General features: G+C 37.2%; 1 protein-coding gene across 7 annotated transcripts in view; it reads left to right on the top strand.

The window, feature by feature from the left end:
* The window catches only part of LOC113110198 (membrane-associated phosphatidylinositol transfer protein 2-like), a 66147-nt gene that overhangs the window by 8072 nt on the left and 38251 nt on the right, over nt 1-19824 (top strand). For 4 of the 7 annotated variants that reach the window (XM_026274256.1, XM_026274252.1, XM_026274258.1 and 1 more), the window contains exon 2: nt 16139-16332. In XM_026274256.1, coding sequence (XP_026130041.1) covers nt 16255-16332 — 78 coding nt within the window. In that variant the 5' untranslated portion in view covers nt 16139-16254. Of the gene's footprint in view, nt 1-11367; nt 11757-14734; nt 14864-15714; nt 15737-16138; nt 16333-19824 lie in introns of those variants that run through there. The other 3 variants (XM_026274253.1, XM_026274255.1, XM_026274254.1) reach the window with 3 other exon arrangements.

Here is a 19824-nt window from a genome sequence, read left to right as displayed (position 1 = left end):
AAATCCGTGGAAAAAAATGTGAGCAAAGGACCAAGTTCTTACTGACATGGCCTGGATCTTCATTAAAAATAAAGTTCATCCACACTTTCCTTATGTTGGGATCAGAAGGAAGGCAATGCAAATATTGTTTTCCCACAATTTGGCACTGAACAGCATCTTGTTGTCTTTGGAGCAGACAGGTCTTTGTGTAGACTTGCGTTTGGCTCTCTCGTTATTCACTAGTGGTCAACCTATATTGTTTTTTTCACAGCCAATACCAATGCCGATGGATAAAAAAAAGAAATATAAAATATATAAACATGCATATACTTTAGATGACAAAGTATTTTTCACAAATAAATAAATATTTTGGAAGTAAACACTGTAACAGGGCACTCTGGGCATTCTGGGAAGTTTGTGTGCATTGGAAATCATATTTTTCTAATAAAACTGATATTTTTTTTCATACAGCACACGGAGAAAATGAAATGAATATGATAGTGGGTAAATCCATAAAGCACAGCATAATATGAAATCACAAGTTTAAAGTTTCAAGCTTTCAATTAACATGGACCGTCCGTCACTCCGAGAACACTGGATAGAAATGCACACTTCACAAGATCTCACAGCTGGATTCGACTGAGTTTGTGAAAACAAATGTTTATTAGTCATTCAAAGATTTGTTTAAATCATATAAATGTGTATTTACCTAATGCTGATGGCAAACGAGAAAGAATTATAATGTTTACCTTTCTATTACTAATAATATAAAAACCATCATTATAATACTTTTTGTATACATTAATTTCATTTGTTTAACCGTTCTATCTGATTATTATACAGACTTCTATCCGTCTAATACAGAACTGTTAACAACAACGGTAAACAAGTGGCAGAATGTGAGCACTGTTTGAACCGCTCAGATGCTGCCGTTCTCAACGCTGTCAAAACAAAAGTCCTGCATCGAACACATCGGCCAAGCAAAAAAACGTATTGCCTGATATCGGCCTTTTCAATATATCGATCGACCACTATTAATTACACTAGATGCATGAGTCAGTGGCTGGGGCTGCCACTTTATGAAGTAATAGTTTGGATAAAACTGGCTTCTACATCGCTGCCGGTTTTTATCCAAACTATTACTTCATAAAGTGGCATTCCACTAGCTGTAATTTTGGCAGACTGACTTCGGTTTATGTTGTTTGTAGACCAACAAGAGAGTTCTGAAACTTGTTTTTGTTTTTATAGAACGGTGACCTTGAATATGTCAAAAGATCAAGGGAATTTTAATTTCTCAGTTCATGACCCATTTATACGTAACTTTCCAGTAAGTACAAACCACATATTTTTAATTTATTGATTCAAAACTCTTGATTAAATAATGTCATGTCTCAAAACTGGTCATGAAAGTCCCTGTGACATTTTCCATGCATGTTTCAGTGGGATCTCTATTTTTAAATGTTGTAGTATTACAAATTTGTTAGAATTGGCATGATTTGCTTCATCAGTCATGTCAAGCTCTCAGTTTTAATATTCAGATTTAATGATTTATATTTATAATTCTTCATTTAGAAATATACTTTTTCTGATGCATACTGTCAAAAAGCTGAAAAATCTACACTTTTTAGTAGATGCCATGGTTGTTTTTCTCTTACAAAACAAATTCTGATCCAGTTGCACAGTCAATATTTCCAGCATCGTATGTGTTTAATCTTCTTGCTGTAAAATGATACTCAATATCAAACACCTGATGCAGCATTCAAAAGTATAATCGATTTCTCAAGCCTCTATGCTAATTTCACATAAAAATCGATGCTGGCCCAAGTCGTTCTGTTCTACAAACTAATTTTTCATACTCCCCATGTCTTTTGATTATTTATATGATGATCTTAACATCAAAAACTGGCATGTTGCATCACAACTGCAACATTTCCATTTATGGTTGTCATCATTACCAGCAAAGAGCTAGCTGTCTTTGTCTTTCATTAGCCTCATTGGTGATAGTCATGAGGGTTTTTGGCTTCTGCGGTTTAGCAAAGTTCCTCTCCAAGTTCTTGTCTGATAAAGTATGAGGGCCAGTGGAATTTTCCCACCACCGCACACAGCGACCCACTTACGCCATCGGCCCTTTCATCATCCCGTTGAGCCGTGCTGCTCACTTGTGAAGCAATTTGCATTTTATTGTGAGGTTTTTTAGATCTGCATGCATTATTGCAGGTATTTGCAACGCAAAGCAACGCAGAAGATTGAGGTTGCCATTGATACATTTTGTGTACATTATAGCACTTGAGGAACTAGGTTTAAAATGGCATGTTCTCGGCTTACATGTATCATATTTGCATTTATGAATCTTGATAATGATTTGACTTGAGATTGGGAGATTTTCTTTTGACTCATGCTGTTTGGTCGCATTTGTATGTCACAGTGCTTTTGCATTTTCCCTCCTAGCCACGTTATTTGTTCCTCACCATTACCCAAAGCATATCAGCAGTCGCATCAGGTATCTGCCTTATGAAACTCATGCATTATACCCCGAGCCCCCTTAATGTGCTCCGCCAACACTGGCGAGGTAGCATCTCCGACTCCGACGGAAGCTCTTTTCTCAATAGGTTCCATTTTTCCCACAACCGGCCCCTAAAGAGGCTTTTTAATAGCTCTGAGCAGAGGCTCGGCATGAGATGAGTGGCTGACGATTATCTGAGCTCAAAGCCCCGTGAGGTGAGTGATTTATTACAATAATTTAAAGAAACGAGTGAGCACGGAGGCGAGCCACTATCAGCTGGCCCGCTCTATAAATAAACTGCCTTTTCTCATCATCCGCCCCTCACGTCAAGGGTTTGTTTGCGCTTCCCTCTTCCTCCATTTATTCATGTGCCTTGTGTAGCGGCGCGTCGTCTCCGATTTATTTGCCTCTAATTTATCTGAAACAGAAGAGACTTCGAATGTTCTGATAAGAATTTTATGGTGATTTCAAAAGTGTTGTAGGAAGCAAAGCACCTCGCTGTGTGTGCGATTAGTAAGGGAAGCACTGAGTATCTGTTATTCAGTTTTGACAGTGATGCATATTATCTTTTAATGTCAAAGTATTGTATTTTACACAGGCACAAAGTCATTATAAATGCATTTTGTGCATATTTTATGAAACATACTTAGTTATGCTTCTTGATACCAAGTTGCACAATGCAATGGCAAAGTACAGGTCACTTATCGTGTCAAAGTCTTAATTTACATAGACAGACTTTGCAAAAAAAAGTCAAAATAAAATATTAATTTAAACAATGGCATGTGGTAATAATTGTTCTCGTTTAAGTAACCAAGATTTATTTATTTTTTTAGATTATTAGAAACTAGATTTTTTACATGTTTTGGTGAATAGAAAGTTCAACAGAACAGTGTTATTAGAATTTTTTGTGTATTAATGTCAATATTTTTTTTCTGTCACTTTTGATCAATTTAATGCATCCCTGACAAATAAAAGTACCTATTTCTACTAAAAATACAACTAAATACCATGACTTTAGGGAAGTTGTGGTCTAGTGGTTCGAGAGTATGACTCCTAACCCTAGGGTTGTGGGTTCTAGTCTTGGGCCTGCAATACCATGACTTAGGTGGTCTTGAGCAAGACACAGCATAAATGGCTGCCCACTACTCCGGGTGTGTGTGTTCACGGTTTGCATGTGTGTCCATCCACTTCGGATGGATTAAATGCAGAGCATGTATTCTGAGTATGGGTCACCATACTTGGCTGAATGTCACGTCACTTTATCGGGGAAGTCGTGGCCTAGTGGTTAGTAGGGCTGTCAAAATTGCTCAAAAATGACGTTCGAATATTCCCTCTAAAAAATAAACGAATATTCGAACTATTCGAACATCTGGTTGCGCATGTTGTCAGTGACGCCAATAAGTCAATAACAGGCCAAAATAATACAAAGAGACATAACTACTTATAGTTATAGTATAGATATAGTATATTTAAGTTTAAACATATATGGCAACGTATTACCTACACAAAAACAAGGAAATCAACTAATGGCCAAGACTGCAGACCTCACGCTCTCTCACCCTCACGTTCTTTGCGCATAACAGATTAAATGAACAAACACATTTTTGTTCAAGCAATTTAAGGTCGCGACTGTTGTGCCAAATATAGCAGGCTTCATTCAGTGATTGAAACAAATATTATTCATATTAATTGAAGTTTTACAGCATATAGTACTGACATTGAATGCTCCGAGCGAGCTGTGCTGTGGTAAACATGGAAATTTTCCTTGACATGAAACGATAAATAATCAAACCTTGCTTCCATTGCTTGACAGATCTCCCCGAAGCCTGCCCCATCCGCGATACTGATTGGTCTCATGTCCTTACAAATGAACGAAATTAATTTATCCGTTATGGCCTCTTGTCGTGTTGCAGACAAAGAGCTTGTGGCGGGCGATGCAAAGTAACGTTAAGTGTCAAGACGTGACTGTTTAGCTGGAGTTCCACACATTATGCCATGCTCATTTGTGACCTCATGTTGCTAGTAGTCGAATGGTATGCTAATTGTATCTTAAATCGCTTGCATACAACTTTATCTCGCGGTTCAACAATTTTACCTCATTTTCTCTGCTGCGGACGAGTTGGGTTCTGCACTTGCTGCCATCTTCCATGAAGACACGTCAACTTTCAGCAGTGATGCTGTGCCAGACAGTGCGACTCCTGTGACCTGTCCCTGAACCCTCAGGTGCGCTAGCACACCCACTCGCAAAGCAGACAACCACGCCTCTACTACCGCTACTTTCTTTTCCACTTTTCCACTTATATTTGAATATTAATTTTCACCTTCGAAATGTGTTTTTTTTTAACTATTCGAATACATATTTGAATTTAGAATATTCGTTGACAGCCCTAGTGGTTAGAGAGTATGACTCCTAACCCTAGGGTTGTGGGTTCGAGTCTCGGGGCTGCAATACCATTACTGAGGTGCCCTTGAGCAAGGCACCGAACCCAACTGTTCCCTGGGCGCCACAGCATAAATGGCTGCCCACTGCTCCGGGTGTGTGTGTTTACGGTTTGTGTGTGTGTGCACTTTGGATGGATTAAATGCAGAGCATGAATTCTGAGTAGTTCACCATACTTGGCTGTATGTCACGTCACTGTAGTTTGTGGAGTTTTTTTATTTACATATTTCTTTATAAGAAAATACTTTTGAGTCTTTCTGCTCATGTTTGTTTTTTATTAATCTCATGTTTAATTTCTATTAATTAATACTTGCCATTTCTGTGTAATTATTCATGGAGCAAATTTTACCAAGGATTTTCAGAATTAAAATTGTTTCAAAGTAAATCCTTCACCCAAATATTCTCAGTGCATGATGAAGTTGCTTAAGGTTAAAGGTTTGTTACAATCTTCCATGGCTAATTATTTCACTGTAAAGAATTAGCTTTAGCCTTTGACACCCCCAGAAATGGGATAATGGTGTTGGTATTCTCATGGCAGTGATGCCTATAGCAAATAACCCTGTTTAATCTCTCTATTTCAATAGTCTGCAGTTGTATTAATCAAAATACTCCCCTGTTCTTTGTTCTGTTATACAACGTATCCAAAGCAAAGGAAACAGAAGGAAGTCTTTTGTTACCGTTGTGTGCTCAGAGTAGGGATGTCAAATTTCGATTATTTCCATGATCGATCGTCGTTTAAATTAACGATCAATTAATCGATTAATCGTTAACCATAATACTGCAAAATGCGTCTATTGCAGGCACGCAGTCAGCGGTATGACAGGATGTGCAAAAGCCACACACACACACAAAACGCTTTCTCACTTGAATTAAAGAGGTTTTAGTCTGAATAAAATGCTAGTAGCAGGATTATAAAATGAATAGATGCGATTATGATCATTTGATAAAATGAAGAGAGCGCGCCATACTTTTGAGGTCATTTTACTTTGTTGACAGTTTCCAATCCCGCGCGGAGAACGCTGAACGCGCCTCTTGAAATGGTTTTGTGGTGCTCGTTGTTGTATTTTAAAGCACAATTGCAATGTTTTCAACTGACATTATTGTATAAAATTATCCGAAATGTGGAGCGCGTGTGACTGCGCTGCACATTAAGTGAACTACATCGGCGCTGCTGCACCAAAACACAGTTGCTCACATTAATTTGATCCTGCTGGATTCTGTACTAGAAAATGTCAGATTTTTAAAAATCCGGCATACAGCGCATTAGATCATGACAGTGCATGCGTGCACACGAGGATGAGCGAGCGCGGCTTTGGCTAGATTTATTTGGAGGTTATTGCTCATGTCTCATTCGGCACAAATCGAAATGTTTCCATATTCGCAATGTATTTGAATGTTAAACTATTATTTATAATGTAAACTAGGCTTGTACTTAACACGCATTCGCATATAGACGGAAAAGATGATCCTCTTCATATGAGCAAAAACGTCCTTGGAACAGCAGAGAGGACCGGTATACTACGGTCTATTTAAACTGACCAGTGTAACCTTTTAAATGTTTAGTTGACTATTTTATTTTGATAATGAACAGACTGCGATGTAAGTTTGAATCGCTAGAATATAGCTACGTGTGCAGCAGGCTCCAGCGCGATCGAAACAGCTGAGACAGAAGAAAAATATATATATTTTCCGCAAAAGTGTTTACTTTCATTTGTGCACACTCACAATAAAAACAGAAGATTTGTGCTCTTGTAAAATAAAGCAAACAAACAGAATGCGTTGTCATCCTTTTTGTTTTGTTTTTCTGTGAACTTATGGAGCGCCCACACTTCTGTTTTAAATCCGTTAATCTTAATTATTTAAGTCGGATATATTTCGCATAGCCTATTTAAAAAAAAAAAAAAAAAAACATGAAAACAAATTGTTATTTTTATGTTGGGCCTATTACTTAGTAGGCTATAAATTTTCCTTAAAGCATCCCATTTTGTCCCAGGGCTTAGAACCTGTGCCATAGTCAGGTCCATGCAGAAACTTGTGAACGATGCTCGGCGTCACCGTTTAGTGACAGCAGTGAATGCTCCAGGAATGTGTCGGTCACAGCGCCTATTAATCGCTGTTTTGAATCCAGCAATTATTTATTTAGAAATGATAAGATCTGATTATGACAAGTGTGGTATAAAAGCTTTGTTTATTAGAGGAATAATAGGTTAACTGGAAAATGTTAGATCGCGACCATGATTTGGACCCCATAGTCTTCATTTACGCGGCTTTGTTCTGGTTTGCCGGTTGGTCACGAATTTCCACAAATTCAGTATATTTAGGCATTGTTTCTTTTCCTAAATCTTCATAGTCTAACCCTCTAATTTCCCAGGTTTATTTTATTATCTTTCGCTTTTAATAACTGTTTTCGCATCTCTTACTGTGGTAAACATGGGAAGGGCGATTAAAGATTTCATGAATTAAGAATTCGTTCGATTTATTAATTTGTTCCCTTATTTCACTTAAATCATGGGTTATCTAGGGAACAAAATTAATGAAACATGGACAATTGCCACATTTATAATTCGTAGGAATGAATTAACAAGTTGTAGGAATGAATAGACTACCTGTCCTGTCACTGTGTCCCGCAGCCCTGCAAAGCGCACGATATAAAACAGTTATCTGATGAAATGATTAGTAACTACATTTCTATTGCTTTTAATGTTGAAGAACTTTTATGTTGTTTCTATTTTAATGTACTTTAAAGTTTAAATCACATTAAAAGCTTAATTTGTACATTGTGAATGAATGATGATGCTTTTATATATCGTCACTGCACTCACAGCCGCTCGCACGTGTTGGTGTGCATGAGCCGCACGCAGCCCAACATTGAATCGGTTAACCGACCATCGACAGCCTTAATCGATTGCATCTCTTATCGACAATTAATCGATCATCGATTAATCGTTGACATCCCTAGCTCAGAGATTAAGCATCGCATTAAAAACCCTGTTTTATTTTGTGGTGTTAAGCAGTTATGCTGGACCAGTGACGTGGGTCGTGCTCATTCAGAGCCAGTGAGTGTCAGACACCTGCATCTGTGTTCTGTCGGCTACATCAGACGACTTCAGATCAATTAAATTTAACAAATTATAAATGTGAGATAGACAGGTCTGTCGACAAAAACCTGATGATGACGGGATAATGGATGAGTGGCATTTGGTGTTGATCACAACAGGGTCTGTCGTCAGGTCGGCCAGAAGGATATGAAATGTCAAACATACCCAAGGTCCCCACTGTACTTCCTGTTTTTGAATAATGCATGCAGAGATATGCAAATTTGTAGATGCACAATACTCATTTTCATAGTACACACTTGTTACTTTAAAAGCTTCAAAAGTTTGGGGTCAGTAATTATTATTTTTATTTTTTAAGTGTTTGGTGCTAACCAAGGCTGCATTAACTGTAAAAATACAGTTAAAACCTAAAATATTTTAACAATTTAAAATAATTGTTTTGTTTTTGAATATTTTTTTTATGTAATTTATTCCTGTGATGTAAAGCTGAATTTTTATTGTCATTACTCCAATCTTCAGTGTTACCTTCAGAAATCATTCTAATATGTGACCCTGAGCCGCAAAAGCGGTCTTAAGTTGCTGGGGTATATTTTTAGCAATAACCAAAAAAACAATGGATGGGTCAAAATTATCGATTTTTCTTTTATGCCAAAAATCATTAGGATATTAAGAACAGATCATGTTCCATGTAGATATTTTGTACATTTCCTAACGTAAATATATCAAAACTAAATTTTTAATTAGTAATATGCATGGCTAAGAATTTATTTTGTTGATTAAATTGTTTTTTTGCACCTTCAGATTCCAGATTTTCAAATAGTTGTATCTCGGCCAAATATTGTCCGATGTCTGAATTTCGAAAAATTGACACTTAAGAGGTTTTGTGGTCCAGGATCACATACGCTAATTATCATTTCTTACCGTGAATGTTAAAAAGATTTGTGCTGCTTTTGTTTTTGGGCAAATTCTGATACATTCTTTCTTTGATGAATAGAAAGTAAAAAAAACGGCATATATTTGAATTTTGACATTATAAATGCCTCTTTTGTCACTTTTGAGCAATTTCATGCATCCCTGATAAAACAAAACAGAAAATAATTCATTTCTTAAAAGCCGTCATCAAACTTTCGAACCATAGTGCAAATATTGAAGAAGATATTTTATAATATCATTTTAAAGTAAAATATTAAGTGAAAGTGACGTGACATTCAGCCAAGTATGGTCACCCATACTCAGAATTCGTGCTCTGCATTTAACCCATCCGAAGTGCGCACACACACAGAGCAGTGAACACACACACACTGTGAACACACACACACACAGAGCAGTGGGCAGCCATTTACGCTGCGGCACCCGGGGAGCAGTTGGGGGTTCAGTGCCTTGCTCAAGGGCACCTAAGTCGTGGTATTGAAGGTGGAGAGAGAACTGTACATGCACTCCCCCCACCCACAATTCCTGCCGGCCCGAGACTCGAACTCACAACCCTTCGATTGCCAGTCCGACTCTCTAACCAATAGGCCACGACTTCCCCAGTTAAAAGCTATCATGTAACTACTACCTTAAGAGTAATTAATCAAAAATTATTCAAATAAACTGTGTTTAATAGTTTAATGATGGATGAAACGAGCTACATCATCACCTTGTAATCATAGTTTTCAATTTCTGTCCTGTAGGCATTCATTTTGAAATCGGATGTCTGAAACTGCTGTGCTGAATAACTAACCTGGTGCGTTGTCGTAATTGTACACCATTTCGAGATGCCCAATCGTGCTGGATGCCAACCTTAAATCAATAAAGAGCTCTTAGTGTCCCTGCAGAGCATACAGCATTGCCATATGAAATGCCACACATATCTAACCTACGGGTCGACCTCACATTAGCACTGTTTAAGTGGAATAATCTAAGAGGTTGATTGTGTTCCTGGGAGCCGTGGTGTGGCTTCAGTGCGCTAATATTCATCACTGATCGTTTTCATTGAAGTGAATTGCGGTACCAAATAAGATTATGTATGTTTTTCAAAACACTGTCGCTTTAAGCTAGAACATGTTTTCCCAGGTGTCTGAAGGGAAATTTTAGTACATGTAAATAATCATGTGAAAGTCATTTTTGTAAGATTAATAACAGAATGAGCTAAGAGACTGTATATTTGCAAGTTGAAGCTCTTTTTGAACGTAAATCAAAGAGGCCATTAATGTCTGTAGTTGGATTAAATACTAGAACACAGTGTTCTCGAGAGCAAACCAGACAGTTGGCAGATGTCCAGATATCTTTTGCAATTTAAAGAACTAGTGGTAAAATATGACAAGATAACTTTTTTCATGTGTTTATCTTTGGCTGTGTCACAATTCACATTCTTTTACTGCGCAATCGAAGACTGCACTTAACTGGTAAAATAGTACATACTAAGTGTTTTAAGACAGTACGGCTGTGCAGCTTTATCTCACATTCCTCATCGTTTTTCTGTTCTGGAAATGTCAAAAGTTAACAGACACACTTCTGTAGTGCAGGGGATTGCAGGTAATGGTCGACCGATATGGGTTTAGGCCCATTTCATTTACATACAAAATCAGCACAGTAATACAATGCAAAATATTTTAAATATTTTACCTTAGTATTTTTACATTTATTCCACAGATTTATTCCAAAGCGTAGGATAAAGAGAGAGGGGAGCGAGATTGGCAAAAGACCAAGAGCCAGGAAATGTAATTTAAAGCCTAATTAAAATGTTTTACCTCAGCAAAATTTCCCTACTAAATCAATCCAGAAATGCATTACAGTTTAAATATTTTACCTCGCCATGTTCAAATTCGTTCCACAAATTCTGCACATTTCTTTCCAAAATTTGTGCAGGAAATGCGATATATGTTTTTATATAATTTTATCTTACCATGTTTAAATTTATCACACAGATTTCCCTCAAGAATCAGTGCAGAATATGTGCAAGATATTTTACATTTTTTATTTATAAATTTATTCCACAGAATTCCATAAATTTCCTTTTAAAATTAGTGCAGGAATGCAATGCTGTTTTTAATATTTACATCAGCATTTTTAATTTACTGCCCTGCAGTTTTCCCTCCATAATCAGCACATGAATGCAGTAGATGTTTTAATGTTTAAATTTGTTCACAGTGTTTAAATTTGTTCCATAAAACTCTACATTTACCTCCAAAAAGTCTGCCGACTCGAGTCTGTTTATGAGATTGATGTCATTATGCAATTTTCAGTGACTCCTCCCTGTTCATTTTTTTCCTCATTAATTTTCTTTTATTCCATTGATGCTGCGTGATGCTTATTGACAGACCTGCGCTCATATTAAGCTGCAGATGTTCCTCTCCTCTCCTTGACTGAATCTAAAAGCTATCAGTCAGTCTGGAAGAGTGAATGCAGGCAGGAGAGGGCGGGGCTGTTCGTGAGAGCAGCAGTTTGAGGGCCGTCCCAGAGCCACTTAATCACACCAACCCCAGCCAATCCCGTGACAGCCTTTTGCATTTCCATGGCAACAGAGCTTTATAGCCCCACAAGAGGTGGATACAGGCGAAACGGCAGAGGAAAAAGGTTGCAAGTGAGAAGGAGATAAAAAAAAAAAAGATGTTTTTTTTTCCTTCGTGTTTTCCGGCAGCGTTTGATGACATCTTCATTCATACCAGAACATAAAGCAGCATAACAATGCTGGCAGGATGCTAGAATGCTTCTGTTTGGGAATGAGACGTGGACCGGCTGCTTTCTGTCCATTGATCGGATCAGTTGGATAGACGGCATAAACGCAATCTAACAGGTAAAACGTCTACGCTTGGACAAATGTCTCCAATCTCAGCGCCTGCTTCTTGACGCAACTGGTAAAGGGGTGTTTTTTGAGGGAGCGGAGGGCTGCATGCTGTGCTTTCCTGGTTTTGATCCGAGGCTCTAATGGAATGCTCCTCAATCCCACAGTATTTTCACATGCAAATCCATCTGTGCAAGTGTTAGCTGTGATTTGAGTGTTTTAAAAACCTAAAAAGCCTCACCTCGCAATTGAACCGATACATGCCTTGACATATTAAGACGGATGTTGAGATGGAGAAATATCTTAATGGTTAATCTTAAAGGAAATGGTTAACTGTGATGTCAGCGTGATGTTTTGTAGGGCTGTACATTACAGATACTGTCATCTCAGCCAGCATTTCCTTGTATTTTTGTATCTTCATACAAAGCAGGTTCTCTGGGTGTCAAATGCCTGTTGAAATGCGACACACTGAAATGATGATATGCCATATTACCATGTGGACACTTGACACAAACAAGCAATTACCTTTTCCATTTCTCTCTAATGCAATATGCTAATTAATACGGCATTAAATGTTATTGCACTTTTTATAGTTACTGTAATTTGCATTCTGCTTCCGAGATGTGCTTAGAAAAGACTTTGGATTGTGGTGTCCATTTGTTTGGACACCCAGGTCCTGGGAAAGCAGTCTCAGTAGGGAACTGTCCTCTCATAGGCACTGTAGACACTTGCCAATGGGAGGAATTTTTAGAAACCTTCCCAACATAATCATGGAAAACTGCATGTGATGCGGTTATAGAGAATTGTTTACTTAGTCATTACAGATCAATGGCAACACATGCTCCAATGTAGTCTGTCATAACCAGCTGGTGAGAAATGGAAAGATAATGTGCTGAAATCTGTCTCAGTAGGTACATGTGTCAGTGTTTCGCAACACTTCTGACACAAACAAATCCTGTAGCGCTTGTGTTTGGTTGTAAAATGGCACGTCAGGTGACGGCAGCGGTGTGGCATCAGGATGGACTGGTTTCAGTTGTAGTGTAGATGTCTTTTGTAATGTCCTTTGAAGAGTAGGTAGATGTCTGTTCAAGGAGCAGCTGTGTCGTTATTGTTGTGACATCTTTCTCCGGTATGCCGCAGAACGTCTCAGGCCCTCACAATGGTGTCTTGATGCATTTGTCTGATATTTCAGGTCTAGCCACAAGCCCAGAGTAGCTGCAATGCTCCTGGTCCCTGACCTAGTTCAAGACCAGAATGCACCAGCGCTGGCAGCTGTGACTCACCAGCGCTGACCATTACTGCTCTCAATAATCCCCGTCTAGTTGTGAGCTTTTATTGTTTTTCCTGTGGAAGAATGACAGAACCATATTCTTATTTTAAAAAGTGAACAGAGAAAAAATGCAGTAATTTTAGCCTTTTGTTTTAACATTGAAAATCCTTTTTAAAGCACTTAGGCGAACTATTGTTTAAATCACAGATACCGATCTTTTTAAAGCCTTCTTTTTATCATGTAGAATTATTTATAGTAATACTCCAATCAGGAGATATAGAAATGTATTCAGGGCCTGAATCTCATTTTGGGTAGCATTTTTTTGATGTTTTTAATAATCTATATTTATCTTAAATGTTTGAGCATGCAGTGCAGTTTTGTTTTTACACTCATGCAATTGTTACGCAATAGCTTACTCACAGCACAGAAACATTGCTCAAGCAAGTGGCAAAACATTTCAAAAACTTTTCATACATTATCATAAGCATTCTAAATTAAACCTTACCACTGACAGAAACAGTCTGCTCTACTGCCTTTCCTTTTGCTTTGAAATCTTTGTTACAAACAGTCTTGCGTTTCATAAAGAACTTTGTTTTCCTAGCTCCACAAGTGCCATCTTGTTTATCTAAAAGTGCTCTTGTCCTTTGAAACTTGCCAACATGCCGTATGTGTTGACTGTGAAACACCGTAGACTTCAGTTATATGCATTTATGGTGTGATTAGTACATTTTCATTTTCATATTTACCGCAAACAATGCGCTGTCACTTTTATTCATCGCGTGCATCAAACTCGATGTGGAAAAAATATGCACCATATGTACTGCCGATTGGAGTAATGTGAACCTGGCCAATCAATCTACGTATTTTTGTGGAAACCATGATATGTGACCCTGGAGCTCAAAACCAGTATTAAGTCGCTGGGGTATATTTGTAATAATAGGCAAAAATACTTTGTATGGGTAAAATTATAGATTTTTATTTTATGGCAAAATATTTGGGAAATTAAGGAACAATCATGTTCCATGAAGATATTTTGTAAATATCCTACTGTAAATATATCAAAAGTAAATTTTTGATTAGTAATATAGATTGCTAAGAACTGAATTTGATCAACTTTAAAGGTGATTTTCTCAATATTAAGATTTTTTTGCACCCTCAGATTTCCAGATTTTTAAATAGCTGTATCTCAACCAAATATTTGTAAGACCCTAACAAACCATACTTCAGTGGAAAGCTTTATCTTTTTTTTTCAGGATTCTTTGAGTAGAAAGTTCATAAGCACAGCATGTTTGAATCAGAAAAAAACAACATTTGAAATAGAAATATTTTGCAACATTAGAAATGTCTTTACTGCCAAACAATGTGTTGGGTGAACTATTGCCTATTATTTCCCTCTATTAGTACCTAAGCTTTGGAGTATCTTGGAAGGAAGCAGTGGTGATGAACAGTCATTTGGTCTCTGACCTTTCCTTTTGTGACCTCTTGATTAGTATTACTATTTTTAGAGACACGTCAAGGGTCCAGGCAATCTATCATAATTGTGTTGAATGCTACCTTTTCACCAGGGGCAAGACAGCGCAATCACAGCGCACAGCTATTTACTGTGAGTGTGCATGACGTAACTGAGCCATTCCAGCTATTTATAGATCAAATAGCTAGATATTTTTTCATCACAGATGCTGTTTTTAGCACTGACAGCTGTTGCACCTAACATGGCCCCGCTCGGGAACCTTGAGATGGTCGCTTGGTTGATGTTCGGTGATGTTTATGAGTCCTATGGTGTCTGTGTTTACACCAGTTCACCTTTCTGCACACACACGCTCAGCTTTACCTCTCAGGGAAGAGTTGGGTAAGTTGTCTGCGGATAATCCGTCTTACACTAAGCGGCCTGTGTCATGTGACGCGCTCTGTGGAAGCGCAGGACTGTTCCGGTGTGTGCCAGACCTCTGTGTCATCAGCAGGTGGATTTACATTTCTTACGGCACTCCAAGGTCAAATCGAGGCCCCTCGTGATTTAATTTTTTTCATCTGGAAGCCGTTTGCATAGATGTCATTCCTGGACGGTTGGATTCCATTACAGCACTGCTGGCGTACAGTAACACTGTATTTATTTATTAATTGCGAGTTGGTTGTGCTGCATGTGTTTGAGACTACTATGTCTGAATACATAATGCCTGTGTGATTAAACTGAACAGCTGTTGGTTTTGTAAGTGATTATGAAGCAATATAGAATATGCTGCTTTTGAAAACTGTATGCGCTTCAGTTTAAAAATGCTTTGCTAGTGTTCTTCAAATAACTAATTGTAATGATTTCTAAGTAATTATTTCTAATGAGTAATATAGATTATGCCAGTTTGGAAATGGAGAGATACAGTTTATTTATGAGCATTTTGGGTTCAAAACTAAATCTCTAAATTATTGTTTTTATTTATTGGTTCACCATATGCATCTCTGGAACATTTTTTAGATATTTAGTTTTTTTTTTTCTGTGTATGGATTCATTTGTGCAAGATAGATGCCATTGCAAAATATTTAGCTGGTTTTTCAACTTTTTAAAGACACTTTAACTGATCTAAGTGGTTTTTCATTTGTTAATTTTCTTAATCAAAAATATTTTGTCTTTTTTCCTGTATAATGACCTCACCATCCTTCAGAACATAAATTGAACCAAGAAGCAATCTTGCACGTCATTGGGGTTGTTTTCAGACAAAATGATCTATAAGTAAGTTTAAATAAGTAAGCTTATGTTTAGATATTTTCCCTAGAGACCTGCACATCTTGGATCTGCTGTTTTGCTGATCATGACTGTTAAGAAAAACTTATCTCGTGTAAACTATCAGTATTTTTGCATCAGCGTTACTGTAAAAATACCACAGCATCCTTCAAGCAAGAAAAAGTTACTCAACAAGACTTGTTTTTAGAGCCCATATATAGAATTAGGTTCCTTTTTTAAGCAAGTCTTGCTGAATGTATGCGGTTTATGATTGTTTAAATCTTTTAGTTTTAGAAATACAATATTTATTTATTAATTTATTTTTTTACTCTGTAAACGTAAAACAGATGGGCATCTCCGTAAGATGATTTCCAGGTCTGATTTGCCTGTCTGTCTGTGTTTTCTGCCCAGGTCTGAGAAATGAGCGTGGCTCCTTCTCTCTGATGCACTCGAGCTAAGGGCCGTCCTGGTGGATTTGCCCTGACCCAGCGGAGCGTTTCCAACCCCAGCCCCGCTCCACGGCCAACATGCTGATCAAAGAGTACCGCATCCCCATGCCCATGAGCGTGGAGGAGTACCGCATCGCTCAGCTCTACATGATTCAGGTTTGCTCATGGTTTTAGCTTGTGTTAAAGCAGTCCAAAACTGTCGTCATTTACTCTTTCTTTGTCAAACAGTGATGTTCGTAAAGACCACATATCTGTGAAGATCCAAAGGGTTGAGAAATTTGCATAAAAGTTGTTTGTACTTTGTGCTACATCTTTCGAAATCATACAATGTCTTTGTATGGCAAGCAGACTGTATATTTTAAATTTAAAACAAGTAATATCATAAAAATATCACAGATCTCAAATAAAAAATTGCAGATGTGTTGTTTAAGCATTGATATTGCGATGTACGAATCCACGATAGTCACATCACAGGATGTGTGATGTAGGCTGTCGTAGTTGATCCGTTATTCATTAACTGTATGGGCCAGCTGCTCCCCGGCCCTTGATGAATTTGATTCGCGGATTAATTGCACAGTTTAACCATCATAGAGTGAACGTTTATCTTTTGCATGTGTTTTTAGGTTTTAGGTTTTTAGAGATAGAGAGAGAGAGAGAGAGCGAGCGTGCCTGTGAGAGAGAGAGAGCGAGAGAGAGCACGAGAGAGAGAGAGAGCCCCGGCCGCACGCTCAACGTCTTCAAACAACACGATCGCTGTCTTGCTCTCTCTACCTCGCGCATATTAATCAATTGACATGATGGTGTCGATGTTTAAATCATTTAAAATGAGAATGTAAGTGAGCTCACCCCATTTTTGTTTGTAAGAAAAAATTAAATGATTAGATTTAATATCGCAATATATATCGCAGAAAAATAAAATATCGCAATGTTATTTTTTCCCAATATCGTGCAGCCCTACTAACTACCATAAAAATTCAAATACACAACACAGAATTTCTGAAAAACTGAGCATTTTACAGAGCTCTATTAGTATAATCATTTACTAAAGTTTATTTAAAAATGTCAGAAAAATGATCAGAATTTGATAAAAAGATTCATAGCCCCCTAAAAAATTATGTTTTGCTAAACTTCAAAATAAATGGTTGTTAAATCAATTAATTATACATGGTTTTAGATTACTAAAGTTTAATTTTACCATTAAATGGATAGTTCACACAAAAATAAACATTCTGTCATCAAACAGTTGATGGTATCAACAGGTATCCATTGACTTCCATAGTATTTTTTATCGAAGTCAATGGATACCTGTTTGGAGACCAACATTCTTCAAAATATCTTCTTTTGTGCTTGACAGGAGAAGAAAAATCATAAAGTTTTAAAACAAATGGAGGGTGGGTAAATGATGATAGAATTTTCATTTTTGTAAATTGTGAGGCTGAACTGTCCCTTTAAAAATAGAGCCACCCCATGTAATGTAATTTGGAAAAAATAAAACCTGTGGTTTGACATCAATCATGTTTTACCATGACACAAAAACCAATGACGGCTAGTCTGTGTCTTATTTTATTTGTGATCTGTGACTTAAATAGTGGTCTGTGCCTCAGTAAACTAATGTGTAACTTCAGAATACTTAAGTTGAGTCATTTGGGTTATTTTTATGGGGCTTTTTTAAGCCTGTTTGGTTGGTATGGTCACTGTGAACCATGCGGAAAAGAGCTGTGTGAATCTCCTTTTGTGTTCCACAGCCTGTGGGTTTGGAAATACACGAGTATGAAATAATAATGGCAGAATCTTCATATTTGGGTGTTCCTTTTAAGCACGTCATGCACTTTCAGTTGTTTCAGTGCGTAGCAAAGCGCGTAGCAGACAAAAAGCTGTTACTCACAGCTGGCTTGCTGGGTGTTTCCTTTTTGAAACATGCTGTACTCTCTGGGTCAGATGCAGTGAAAGTTACATGCGTGTTATTTCATTCAAATATGATGCACGTGCAGTTTTACAGAGCAAAGATGGTGTCTCATGTCTATTTTGGTAGGGCACGTTACACGATCTAATTTTTTCACCGAATCTCCTAAGAGAGAGGTTGTGGGTGCTGGCGAGGCAGGAAGCACCTTACGCATTGTGCTGATGCTGAAACCACCAGAAACACTGATGCTCATCGGCAGCCAGGAATCAATACGGCCCACCCTGATGTGCTAATGTAGATGTTGTGAGTGTGTCTAGAAGAGCTAATGTTGTTGTTCTGATACCTAGTAAGTGCCCCAGATAGACAGCATTGTAAAACATCATACAGTAGTCACAAAAACAGTTCCAGAGGATAAGCATCTTTTTTTTTTTTTTTTTTGGACAAATTATACGGCAGTGCAACAGAGATCCTTCTTAAAGTAGTCTATCCCACAATGCACTGGGCCGAGCTAAAAAACCCAAAACAAAGATAGCAAATAATGTGAAAGAATATAAATCAACAAGAATAGTTCAGTGAAATAGAATTAATACAAATTATATCATATTTGTTGTTGTCAAAAGAGAAGCTTTAAAGGCCCCCTGCATTTTTCCACCAAAATAAAATTTTAATGGTCTAATATTTGAAAATGAAGAAATTAAGGCAACAGTAAGTATTAGTATTGAAATATTTTTCTTAAATACTCCCATCTTTTCCCCGTCAAAATAAAAGCTTGATGGATTATCATTTGAAAATGTAGAAAATTATGAAAACATTTTTTATTATAATTTTGCAGTAATATTATTTTAATTATTATATTATTTTACATAAAATTCTTCTAGCAGTTTTTTGCTAAAATGAACATTGGATAATTAAGAAATTAAGACAACTATAAATATTAGAATTGTAATTTTACAGTTTTACTGTAAGATTAATTATGGTATTTTTTCTTAATATAGACAGTTTTTTTCTAAAATACTACATTTTTCTTTACAGGCATGTATTACAATAGAAATGTTTATTATTTTGTATTTTAATTCCATAATAATAATAATAATTAATTTGACAGTATTTTACAGTACTGTTATTTTATAGTCATATCGATATATAATATATATATTTTTTTATTTCATTTAAATTTTTCTTTCTAAATTGTGCAGTCCTACTAACACTTAAATAGGTTGTTTTAGCAAACATTTGTGAATGCTATGTATTTCTTTTGCTTTATGGACCAATGTTGCAATAATGCAGCAACATGTAAACGTCAAACTAAGTTCATTTGTTTGCCACAGTGTTGCTGCTCGATGTAAAGCAGGCTACAGATCTGGATCTAGTGAATGTCTGTCTGTGGAGGTTTGTATGAAATTTAATGAGTGCTCCGATCGTTGTTGGAGCTCACAGCGAGGTTACGGCCGCGGATCTAACTGAGCTTCTTCCCACATGCTCGGCTTTCTCTGAGTAGTCTTATAAGGTTAATTAGCGCTCTGTCAAACCAGCTGTCTCTCACTGCTGTTGTCAGTGGGGTATTAAGCGAGCGGCCCTATAGACAACCAGGACGTTTCTGTCCAATTGCAACAGGCGTGCTAAATTTAAGCACTTAAATTTAAAAGTCAGTGCAAAGTCAGTGGACATCAGAATCGAGCCTAGGAGATGTTCACTCGCATAAAACTTCAAGTCCTGCGGGAACGTTGTCTAATTAGCAGATTTCT

The sequence above is a fragment of the Carassius auratus genome, chromosome 10 (genome assembly GCF_003368295.1).
Source record: "Carassius auratus strain Wakin chromosome 10, ASM336829v1, whole genome shotgun sequence".
In the NCBI taxonomy this organism is placed as follows: domain Eukaryota; kingdom Metazoa; phylum Chordata; class Actinopteri; order Cypriniformes; family Cyprinidae; genus Carassius; species Carassius auratus.
This window is presented reverse-complemented; position numbering and strand designations above follow the sequence as displayed.